Here is a 12,719-nt window from a genome sequence, read left to right on the forward strand (position 1 = left end):
CATCTTTAACGTGATAAATATTACTGTATGACGGACTGCAGAATGAAAATATCAGAAGAAGTCTTTCACTCTTTTAGTCTTGTATAGTAATTTTACCTCAGTCTGGTCTTTGATACGTTTATGTGGATATAGCGCATAAGACCAACACATACAAATTACAAGTAATTTCGTTATATTAATTTTATGCAACGAGTTTGTGAACCATGCATATAGACTGTCGAGAGTCATTTGTGCCAATTTTGTCGCTGCAGTAACACTTTACACAGTTAAGTCTATGGCCCATGTCCTACGGCACTCGCGGTCATGCTTCAGTATTCCCAACTCAAGCCTTCGGCGCTAGGGTTGCAAGCGCCCTCCCCTTATGTGCGAGAGACTTTACCAATTATAGAACAGAAAAGACACAAGGGACTGTCGATAGTGGAAACCATGTTCTATGACAATGAATCGAGCAAAGTCATCTCTATATTCCTCTTTAATTCGATTTATGAATGCCACTAATCTACACCAATTTAATCCCATTGGCTTCTACATCAAATGGCCAGCTCAAAGCGTATTTTGTCCCTAGGTAGGTATTGACAGTCCCGACAATATTTTGGTGAATATATTTGCCTGAGTTACCCGACAATGTGCTGCCCCAGGTCAAAAGATTTGCACAATAGAGAGAGCAGTCATGCCAGTAACCCCTGGCATCAGTTCCATGAGCACGGAGTACCAGCACAATATTTTGATCATATTCATGCCAGAATGTAATATTTTTACAGAAACATGCGATGCACTTAATTAGTATCAATTAAGCACAGGATAGCTGTGAGTGCGCAGCATTAATTTGGGTTCGTTATTGTTGAAGGTTGGGTCATCCCAGGTCAAGCAAGGCACTGCAATGTAGCGTGTAACCAGAATGACCCGATCTCAAGCATTACAGTGTGTCCGACCTCTGTTTAATCCTGCGTTTTCACAGCCTCGCACAGAGTGGTGTCATTCATACTAAGTCAGCTTTTTACTTCGACAAAATTTTTTTGGATTTGCCATTTGACAACGAAAACGTCATTTTATCCAGTCGCACTGTACTTAACTCAACGAGGCATATTCTACATCAATTCGTGGCCAATTTATCGCTTTGCCGGTGCCTTGGCGAATGTGTCTTTTATAGTAACCTCACATACCATGATAGACTATTCAGATCCAGAATCGCCACGTATGGCAGTAATATTTACAACTATGCGGTCATTTTTACTTACAAGTGATCATATTTGGTGATGTATTGAAATACGCCATTATGACAATTAAACTGTAAGTGTGAGCTAAAGCGTAGTCACAAGACACAAGTGTCCTCTGCATGCAGCTGTGCTGCTTCAGCAATCAAGAGAGGAAAGCATTACTTGTTAATGCCGAAAGTGATATTGATCTTACCTTCAAGGTGAGGAAGGTCAAGGGTCGTGTTTTACATATGCGTCGAACGTGTTCAGGATATGCGCATGCAGTATGTACAGGGCAGTGCGCTGCGTAGTAAGGTCAACTCTATAATTACATGCGACCCTAGATGCAAACTTGTATAGCTCTATGGTAAGGTGATCGGTGATTTTCGTTTGTGCGATCTCGCTCACCAGTAGACGGCCTCAATGCCGAAGGCCCTACAGAGTGTGAAATGAGCACGACGTCAGTGTAGCGCACTCAAGGCACCAAAAATATTCGTTCTACTCTTTATCCTTGCTCTTAGGGAGCCGACAGTAATGACAGGTGAGCGAATTCCATGCGCACCTGCACTGTGAGATGTGACCCTCCCACCTATCCTTGTGTCTAAAATGTGACCTTCCCCCAATCACTGCAATATTCATCCCAGGAATAACTGAAACAATATCAGCTAATTTACTTAACAATCAACTCCATTGTTATGAAAGTTACGGACAGAAATTACAGGAGGGAGGGCTGGCCTTTTGGGAGGGAGGGTTGCAATTTATCACGCAAGCATATTTGAAGGGTCATGCACTTGCGGGAGGGTCACCATATTTTGCGCAACTATAAGGCAGCGAGATGTGGCTGATGTAGTGCTTCACCAAAAAATATCAATATATTGGAGTCTATCAGGCAAAATATAGACAATTTGCCCACACACAACAAGCTATATATGTACATTTACATATGATTGGAACTATTTTGGGGAATTGGATGAGAGTAATTATTAGGAAAATGTAACGAAATCGAAATTTTTACAGCTGAAATTTTACAAAATGATAGAATAGTGTAAAATTTGAAATATTGTTCTCATCGAAAAAAACAACGAAAAAACAACGATTATTGTACACTTCTTTCATCGGATTCATTTTCATCAAAAAAGTATATTTTTGTGTAAATGTACTAAAGAAACGAGACAAAATGTTTAAAATTTCTCTAATTGACGACTTTTTAGTCAGGGCACTTTTGAAATGTCCCTGACTTTTTCGTGAATTTAAGGCTTCATAAACATTAAATTAAGTCAGGGCACATTTTAAATGACCCTGACTGACTTAACTGTAAATCAATCGAAAAGTTTCATTTTGGTCGAGGAAAAGTGACAAACTGAGATTATTACTAGTGTTTCAGTAATGAAGAAACTCCAGGCAAGCTCACATATTTCCATTCAAATATGAAAATTGTTCATATGTTTTGAACAATACTGCATTAGATACTGTCATGCACTGATCTTACTCATAACATTTCAACAGCTTTGTAAATTTTGAATAAAATTTTAAAGATGGTAAGCAAATATGGTGTAATATTACACAAATTTCTACAATTCTTGAGAAATTGTGCCAATCCAATTATCCCAATTTAGTTCCAATCGTGTTATTTACATATGTTTGATAATATATGTAAATATACTTTGCTTGAAGAGGGAATTAAAACGTGCATGTGTGTACAAGAAATTGGATTTTTGGATTTCATTGAAAATGTTGATTTAATATGCATAGGCCTAATAGTCTGTGATGAAACTATGAATAATTTTTTTCTGGTACAAAACTAGGTAAATCTGTGTATTTATGTACTCTTGAATATTCAGATTAATGTACTTGATTAGACTAGGGTGGCTACAAATGGATTTGTGTTCAAGAAATTGGATTTTGGAATTTCACCTAAATGTTGATTTAATATACATGGTAGTCTGTGAGAGAATAAGGATCGATTGTTTGCCAATATATAACATAAAACTAACAATATATATGCATTTATAGACATTTGATAATTGATATTACACCTGGCCACGTGTTTCATATGTTTTTGTCTCTTCTCTTTCATCAGTTTTAACTTTTGAAGGTGTTTAATGTAGAATACCGATGCATCTTCTTTGCTTGTGAAGCTTGTCGATAATGTGCATGTTATAATAAGAATCAGTGTATTTCGTCGGCAATTTGCTATTCAGGAAATATCAAATGGACATTCAAAGGTTTGGCTGTAAAATCATCTTCTGTTAAAAATGACCCTCCCACGAAGACAGGTTTATAAACAATGACAGTTTTCTAAAAAGTGAACCTCCCCGATTCGCCCGGCCAATCCCCTGTCATTACTGAAGGCTCTCTTGTCTATCAAAAAATAACACATCAGAATAGTCTACACTAATCTTGTCACTTTGGGGGTTAAAATATCCTGGAACACAGCGATCATACTCGACATTACGCGTGTGTCGGTTCTGAGTTGAACACGTCTGGTATTTGCATATTTTACAAATGGGTGCGCTTCACTGTTGCTGCGCTTTCTCCAAGCCTATAGGGCCTTCAGCATCACGGGCACCATTTAAATTAAGTCGATTGGTGGGTATACAAATGAACAGTAATGTAATGTTAAAACGTTAATTTCTATGTGTATGCTAAAAATTGATTTTGGAATTTTATCGAAATCTTTATTTACAATACGTTGTAGTCTATGTGGAAACTATGAATTCTTATTTTAACTTGGGGTCTTTTTCTAATACAAAACTATTTAAATCTGTGCGTTTATAAATGTGTAACCATTGACATAAATTTACGCAATGAGAATAGAGTATTTGAACAACAAATGTGATATTTGAATTTTACACAAGTTATTACTTGTAAAGATAAGAAGGCAATCTTTAAAAGTTCAAAGGTCAAATAAGAAATTATATGTCAATTACGATATTATTAATATCAACTGTGACACGCAGGGGAGGTTCATTGTTTTTTGCACATGGAATTAGAAAGGGGTTACCGTTTTTCTCGCAAACACATTTCAAGGGTGACTCAAAGGATTAATCAAACAAATCAGATGAAAATTTGAGGGGGGTCAAATTTTAGAAATTTATGTGGAGAAGGGTCGGATTTTGTATTTAATTCATAGCTTACTCCCCCTCCCCGCCTAAAAATGAATGCTCACTAAGCGACTGTTACTGTTACAAACTTGTGATTTGGGGTCGTTTTGCTGAGTGACTATTCTGAGGTATTTCAATCTGTTGAAACGGCGACAAGAAATAATCTCAGCGATCTTTCGTGCGTGACAATATTTCCGATGTCAATTTATCATTCGCATTATGCGAACCTATCCACATTTACTCCATTAATGCAAAACTATTAATACTATACATTTTTATGAAGTAAATTCTTTTAAATTAAAGTTAAAGCTACTGTTTTATGACCACAATATCTTCGTCATCTGCCGGAATATACAACTCTCCATTCAACTCCTCGCAACATTCTCTTAAATATTTCATGTAATTGTTTACAACTTCTGGAGGCGCAGTCTTTCTGAAGTCGTGTAGTTGAACGAGAAAATTCACGATCAAGTTTCCGTCTTTCGATTCTTCTTTGAAACACTCGTCAGCTTTGAAACGCATCTTCCTGTACTTAGTCTGTATCTTTACATCCGGGATACGACGATATAAGGTATCGCGAAGAGTACTTGACCCCGCGAATTTAAGTAACATGGAGTCAGGGATAATGTTACTAATGCGAAGATAATTGTTTTCCCAGGCACCTGCAGATACATGGAAACAATGAAATAACCAAAATGTCTATGACAATTATCATTTAATGATAAAAATAAAAATAAAATAAAAATAAAATAAAGGCACAGATTAAAATACTTTCGTAACCTCGAAAGGGGAGGAATTAAAGTGAGTTGCTCATAGGTTTATCACACTCTCGAACAAAATCAGAAAAATTTCAGTGATCTTCTTTTAAGGACATTATTTTCCGTTGTCGATTGTACAGTTATTCACTAATGCGTTAATAACACTCCATGGTCTAATGTTTTGGTGAGTTTGCACGTTTTTGAAAGGGAAAGAGGTGAGTCTGATCATGGAATCTTTCTATCTTCCTTGATTTGTATAACAGCCAGCAATATAGAGCAGATCGATATTACGTGCAAAAGATAAAGGAAAGCCATAACTTTACACAGTACAAAATAGTCAATTATATTACTCATCGAAAATGAGAATCTGCAGGGGTGGTGGATTTCCGATCATTAATTTAATATCGTTCTCGGTGAGTGTTTCCCTGGAACACCGGGTTCAAATAAATATAACGCAACATTCGAAGGCAAAATGAAGTATTTAGCAGTTTTTAAGGAGTGCGTCTATAGCTTTACTCAACGTGTACGTGTCTGAGATGCTGATACTGCACAGTAACTTCAAAGGATTTAATCATACCGACAACCAGCATAGTAAACAGCATCCCTCCCTTGTTCAGTTGACCATACAACTCAACGATGACGCTTTCTGGCAGATGATACGCACTATGTTGAAGATGGATAATATCAAATCCTCCTAGCTCTTTTCTGGTTTTCGTCTTGCTGAGAAACTCTTCTATAGTGGTAAGTTGGAAGTCAAAATTTGTACTCATCCAAAGACCCCTTTCCCGTTTCGACTTCACCAATGCACTAAATTCGTGTACTTGACTCTCGACAGGCTCTACGACTGTGTAAAGAACACTGCGGTATTTGCTGTCCAGTGTGTCAATAATTGGAATATCCAAGATCCCTGTTAAAGTATGAAAAGAACGGCAATCAACAGATACATTATAGAGCTCTTTGATCTTAAAGAGGCACTCCCACTTGATAACATTTTTAAAACACATATTTTTAATGCCAACGGTCGATATTTGACGTGGCGACTCCGCGCGGATTGCGAGATATATAAAACATGTCATTTCCCGAGTGTATTTTTCACATCGAAGTTTTACGACCGTTTCTGGTTATGACCCGAAATCCCCCGAAATGTGTTGTTGTGCTGATTGACGATATTCTAAGGAGTCCAAAACGTTCGAATGACACAATTAATTTACCTCCTACTGCGATGACTTTATATACATCATTATCATTGCCCTTACCCCTGGTAATTCTTTTTTAAAACTTCTCCTTATTTTTTGTCGTTTTCATTATTCTCAATCAGTTGTATTAAATTTTTAAACAATACCAAATAGATATCACTTTTTACGTTAAAAATATTAGTTGCCTCTGATGACTACATTTTGTCGTCTGCCACACAGTTACGCGTGGTTCGATACATAGTGGCCGCGTGGTATGCGCGCCTACCACGTGGTGGCCACTATGCATACTATGTATCAACCGCACCTATATATCTGTACTAGTCACCTATGCGAATTCTGGTGGAATCAGCAAAGTAACTTTGTTTTTCGTTTTTTTGCCGAGTCAGGACTCGGCTTTCTCCCACGGGACATGACCGCTCACCGACGCGAGTGGTACTGCTGTGGCATACAGCAGTGTCAGCGTAGACTCGTACTCCATAGCTTATTTGACAATGGCCCCAGTGCCGAACGTTTTATGTTCGGAAGCTGAATTCAGGTGGGCCACCGGAATTCAAACTTTAACTTTTTTGAGGACATGTTTTTATCGATATCTCGTGATCCGCGCGCAATCGCAATGTCAAATATCGACCGTTGGCATTAAAAAAATGTGTTTTAAAAATGTTACCAAGTGGGAGTGCCTCTTTAAGAAAAAAACATCGTTCAACGGATCTTCTCTGTCGCCGAGACAACAGAGGCATCTAGCGTTTAAAATCAATTTCAACGTTTCCTTTCGAACTGATAACAGTTTTATCGATATTGGATGAACAAACACTAAACACCAATTACAGGTTCAGAAAAGAGAATAGTGATAAAAATGATAAAGAAAAAACATATATAACCACAACAAAATTTACAATAAAAACAAAATAAACTTAGACAAGTTAAAACAGATAACAACATGTATATATCAATCGATAGCTGGTGTAAAATGAGTCTAAAAGTAATAAAATTACCAAAAATGTCTAAACTTTGTCCATTAAAAATACAAATAAATAAGTTTTCGCTCGGTGATAAAAAGAAAATATTCGTACAATGAGATGCTTGTCAAAGAAGACGTGTGAGATGCACAGCTATAGTTAAAAGGGGAGAATAAAAAATGATCCGTGCAAGTACATCGGATATGATGTTGTAATAAGAACTTACAATTTTGTACAGGAATATAGTATCTGCAAATGCCCGTATCTGTCCAAGGTGGACAGATCAATTTTTTTACAAAGGCTGTTATACATTTCGTTAGAATATGGTATCAGGGAGGGAACATAAAGAACACTATGGTTAATTACAAACGTTACCTATATTGCAGAGGGAATACTTGCCACCGATTTCGCAGTGTTTTCAAAACGTTACAAATCCGGCAACGACAGAAGGGACGACTTCTATAAACAATTCACAATTTCTCCCTAGCTTAATTCAGAGCTTCACGAAGTACACGGTTAAACGTTTTCTTTGTATATGGTAATTATTTAGACAAACTGTAATGAGCTGTTGTTATAAAACCACTTTGATTAATGTATTAAAGAGTGTCTTTATTGCAAGATTAATAAATCATTCTTTATGGCGCTCATTCAAAAGTAAAACGGCAAGAATGACTTCCATGTCTGAGCGATGGTTTATACGATTTTGAGAGAGGGGAACAAAAAGTAAGAATATATTGAGTTACGATTAAATCATCCTTACCATCCGACGCTCCTACAGCAAGCACTCGAAGCGTAGAATCTGTCTCTCCACAGAACACAAAGCTCTCAAATGCATCCTTTACATCTTTCTCACGTTGACCGAGATAATCTTCGTACCCATGACGGCATATTGCCTGAAGTCCTTCGAAGTACTCTTTAGGGAAGTGAACTAAAGCCTTCAAGTCTTGAGTCATTTTAAGCTTGAAGGGAAACAAAAATGTGCAGGACATGATAACTATACTAAAGATAACTAGACGATACAGTTACTGTGCTTTTGTATATTGCTGTAGCCATGGTAGTTATAAAGTTTTTGTGACTATTGTCTTGGTCATACTTTTCATTATATTGCTCCTTTCTTCCCAACATGTTTTCGTAATTTTACCTCAGTCTGGTATTTGATAAGCTTATGTGAATATACCGTATGGCACCCATACATACAAATTCCAACTTATTTCGTTATATTAACTTTCTGCGACGACTTTGTGAACAATGTCAACACTGTCGACAGTCATTTGTGCCATTTTCGTCGCTGCAGTAACACTGCACACGGCTGAGTCAAGAGCCGATGTCTTGCGGCATTTGCGTTCATACTTTCGGCATTCCCGACTCGCACCATCGGCGCTACGCTTGCGACCTTACCCCGTATGTGCGAGAGGCTGTACCGGGTCATAGAAAAGAAAGGACACGACGGACTATCAATAATCTAAACTATGTATTGTGACCATGAATCTCTATAGTAATCATTTGTTTCATGAGTGCTACCAATCTATACAACCAATTTAATCTCATGAGCTTCTAAAGAAGATGGCCAGGTCAAATCGCATTTTGTCCTGGGTAGGTATTCAACATCATCGCAATAATTTTTTAGTCAATATTCGTCTGAGTTACCCGACAATGAGCCTACCTCATCAGTCATCAGCCTACCTTGTCAGAGATTTGCACAATAGAGAGAGCAGATACGGTATGTCAGGAACCCTTGGCGTTAGTTGTATGAACAAAGAATAGCAGCACATATTTTGATCAAATTCATCCCTGAATGTAAGGTTTTATGGAAAACTTCATGCAATGCAGTTAACAAGTGTAAATTTTGAACAGGTAAATGTGAATATGTAGCGTTCATGTGGGCTGGGCATCGTTGAAGGTAGGGTCATCCCAGGTCACTCATACACTGCAATGTAAAGAGAGTGTCACTAGAATAACCGATCTCAAGTAATACAGTGCGTCGGACCGCAATCTTTATAACCCTGCGTTTTAGTAGCCTTGCGCAGAGTGGTGTCATTCAGACTAAGAGGGTTTTTTCCTTTAGATGACAATTTTTGGATTTGCCATTTGACAAGTTAACGTTCCTTCATCCAGACGCACTGCATTGTAACTCAACAAGGCATATTCTTGTCAAATTGATCGCTTTGCCGGTGCTTTGGTGAATGTGCCAATCACATGTGTTCAACAACAAAATTGCTATATTGTCGCAAGCGTTGACAGTGTACAGTATTTGTGCAAATGTGTTTGCGTACAAGCTTATGCGTCCTGTGTTAATATGTATCTTGAGCAGAGCTTTATCCTTTCATCAATGTCTGTACATGCTGTATGTCCTGTACTGCATGTCTATGTACTCGTGTATTCTCACAGATACGAACGTATGTGTAGCTACCGCATATATATATCCGTATATGTATGTACAAACATATGGTATGTATGTGTGTATGTATGTATGTGTGTGAATGTATGTGTGTATTATATGTATTGTGTGTATGTATGTATGTATGTATGTATGTATGTATGTATGTATGTATGTATGTATGTATGTATGTATGTATGTATGTGTACTTGTTCGTGTTATGTCTATGTCTATGTATGTACGTATTTGTGCGTTTGTGTGTGTCTGTGTACGCATTCATGTTTATGTATGTATCAATGCAGAGAGACAATGATGTATGCGTGTACATGTAAATATGTGCGCTTAAACGTTATTAAATGTGTAAAATTATTATTTTACATTCGTGCTATAGCTTTGCCGTTGCCTTGAAGAATGTGACATGTACAGTAACATCACATACCACGACACATTATTCAGATCCAGAATCGTCACATATGGCAGTAATATCTACATCTTTACCGTCATTTGACTGATAATTGATCGTATTTGCTAATGTATATAGACACTTTATCGTAACAGCTAGACTGTATGTGTAACAATGGCAGGGTATAGGCAGGAGATAGTGGCTTGGTCACAGGTCATGTCATTGCTTCCTATAGTCGCAAGGCACAAGTGTCCTCTGCATGTAGCAGTCAAGACAGGAGGACATAATTTGTTTATGCTAACAGTGATATCGCTCTTACCTTTAAGGTGAAGAAAGTCGAGGGTCGTGTTTCACAGATGCGTCTAACATGTTCAGGATATGCGCATGCGGTATGTACAGGAAGTGTGCTGCGCAGTAAGGTCAACTCTATAATTACATGCAAACCTGTCCCTGCCATATGTGTCAAATACGGTACATTATGCATACCAATAACAAGTCACATGCGGAAACTAGAACAGAACGATAAAGGGAGCGCAGGTCAGGTCAAACCAATGGGGTTAAACTCATAAAGAGAACCGATTATGAGTTCACCTTATTGCATGTTACATTTGCAGAGTGTAGAAAGGATAAACGCAGTGAACACGATGTTATAGTAACTCTAAGAATTATCAACTTCAGCTTTCAGATGTTACAGCACCTGGACGCTGAAACGACAACTTGACTTATTTAATTTAAAGCCCGATGCCGTTGTCGTAACATCTACGGAAAGTAGGGTATCTTGCATCTCCCTTCTGTTTTGTTTAAGATAAACGGCTTAAGGATTGCACGTTATTACGATTAAAATAATCGAAATTACAAATCGAAAATGTCAAGATAAGCGTCTTAGAATATGGCATATCAAGAATCACAGCATAAGAAGTGGTGGACGCAACTTGTCATGAGTTGATACAACTCTTCATAGTCTGTTATATCCACAGTATTATTTGATTTATGTGCCTCATACACTTTCTGGGTTGTACTTGTAAACAAATGTTCCCCCTTGCTCACTTCCTTGAAAGTACTTGTTTACGCATATTTTCATCACAGGTTTGTTGTACTGTCCTGTATATCTTGGGCAGAGCTGTATCCTTTTATCAATGTCTGTACATGCTGTATGTCCTGTACTGCATGTCTACGTACTCGTGTATTCTCACATACGAACGTATGTGTAGCTACCACATGTGTATGTGTGTATATACATGGACAAACACATTTGTATGTATGTATGTATGTATGTATGTATGTATGTATTGTTATGTAGGTCATTTCCCCCACACTCATCATGACCTGAGTTCAATTAGTCCTAGAACATTCTCAAGGTCACTGCCCTTGATGACCTCACAACCTTGAATTCAATTAGTCATGTTTGGAATGTTCTGGAAAGTTGATTAGTTGTGTAAGGGAGATAATTTTAGAACAGTAATTAGCATGTCAATAAAAGTTCTAGATTGTTCTTATATGCCTTTATAAAAGGGACGTGCTCAGCTTCCAGTCAGACTTTTGGATCGTGTCTCTTGTGTGTTACTAAACTCCAGCAGTAGTCATTCTCAAGACTTTTCAAGACCTTCACTGCCAACGCTGGATTTATACTGTGGACTTTATGCATCTTCAAGCCTGCAAGGACTGTTCATTCATCCAACTGACTGTTACAACTCTGAGACTGGAGCTTTGCCGTCCCAGCTGAGATAAGTAGTCTGTACACTTTTAAAGTTTGTACTCTATCCCTGACTTAGCAATTAGTTTTATTTTCGTAATAAATTTTGTTTAAACGTTAACTGCTGAGTTCACCCTTTTGTTCGTTTTCTCTGCACGTAACAAATTGGGGGCTTGTCCGGGATACGAATATTTTGAGCCGTTTGACAACATTTTTCCTGCTTTTTTAAAACTACTGTATACTGTGAACTCAGCGAAATTTAATCATGGCGGAATTTAAACCAGAGGAAATGGATGACCTTGATCAGGACACATTTGATTCCCTCAGAAAAGACGACCTCATAACACTGGCCAATTTCCTTGAGGTAGAAGTTAAACGCTCTATGCGCAAGCGAGAAATACAGTTCAAGATTGCAAAACATTTAGTTAAATCAGGCCATTTTGAGGAGTCTGCCTTAAAAGATTATGAGCCGAGTCTACCTCTGAACTCAGAAAATTAGAATTAGAAATGCAGACAAATTTGAAGATCAAGAAACTAGAATTACAAATGAGAGAGAAAGAATTACAAATGGAAGAAAGACAGAGAGAGAAAGATAGGCAGGAAAGATTAGAAATGGAAGAAAGACAGAAAGAGAGGGAATTGGAAATGAAAGAAAAAGAATTGCAAATGGAAGAAAGACAAGGGAGAAAGAAAGAGAGGAAAAAGAAAAGGAAAGAGAATTAGCAGAACACCGACTGCAGTTAGAAATGAGACTTTAGAGCTTAGAAAGTCAGGAAAATTCTTCCCTTCAGACAATTTTGACATCACTAAGCATTTCAGGTTAGTTCCCCCTTTCCAAGAAAAGGATGTTGATAAATATTTCCTTCATTTTGAGAAAATTGCTCAGAGTCTGAACTGGCCTAAGGAGTCCTGGTCTATGCTTTTGCAGAGTGCTTTGGTGGGTAAAGCCAGAGAAATTTACATTCAGTTGTCAGTAGAACAGGCTTCAAATTATGATTCTGTGAAGGAATTAATTCTCAAGGGCTATGAGTTGGTG

At 37.7% G+C, this 12,719-nt stretch overlaps 1 protein-coding gene across 1 annotated transcript; it reads right to left on the bottom strand.

Moving 5' to 3' along the window:
- Positions 1–3,894: 3,894 nt before the first annotated feature.
- LOC139133317 (histamine N-methyltransferase-like) lies at positions 3,895–10,658 on the bottom strand. Its single transcript, XM_070699855.1, has 4 exons — positions 10,310–10,658; positions 7,971–8,169; positions 5,636–5,965; positions 3,895–4,962 (listed from the first exon to the last, which is right to left on the bottom strand). Exons 1-4 carry the CDS (start codon positions 10,472–10,474, stop codon positions 4,610–4,612), a joined length of 1,047 nt encoding a protein of 348 aa, XP_070555956.1. The 5' UTR covers positions 10,475–10,658; the 3' UTR covers positions 3,895–4,609.
- Positions 10,659–12,719: the final 2,061 nt, after the last annotated feature.

Source organism: Ptychodera flava, chromosome 5 (genome assembly GCF_041260155.1).
Source record: "Ptychodera flava strain L36383 chromosome 5, AS_Pfla_20210202, whole genome shotgun sequence".
Taxonomy (NCBI): domain Eukaryota; kingdom Metazoa; phylum Hemichordata; class Enteropneusta; family Ptychoderidae; genus Ptychodera; species Ptychodera flava.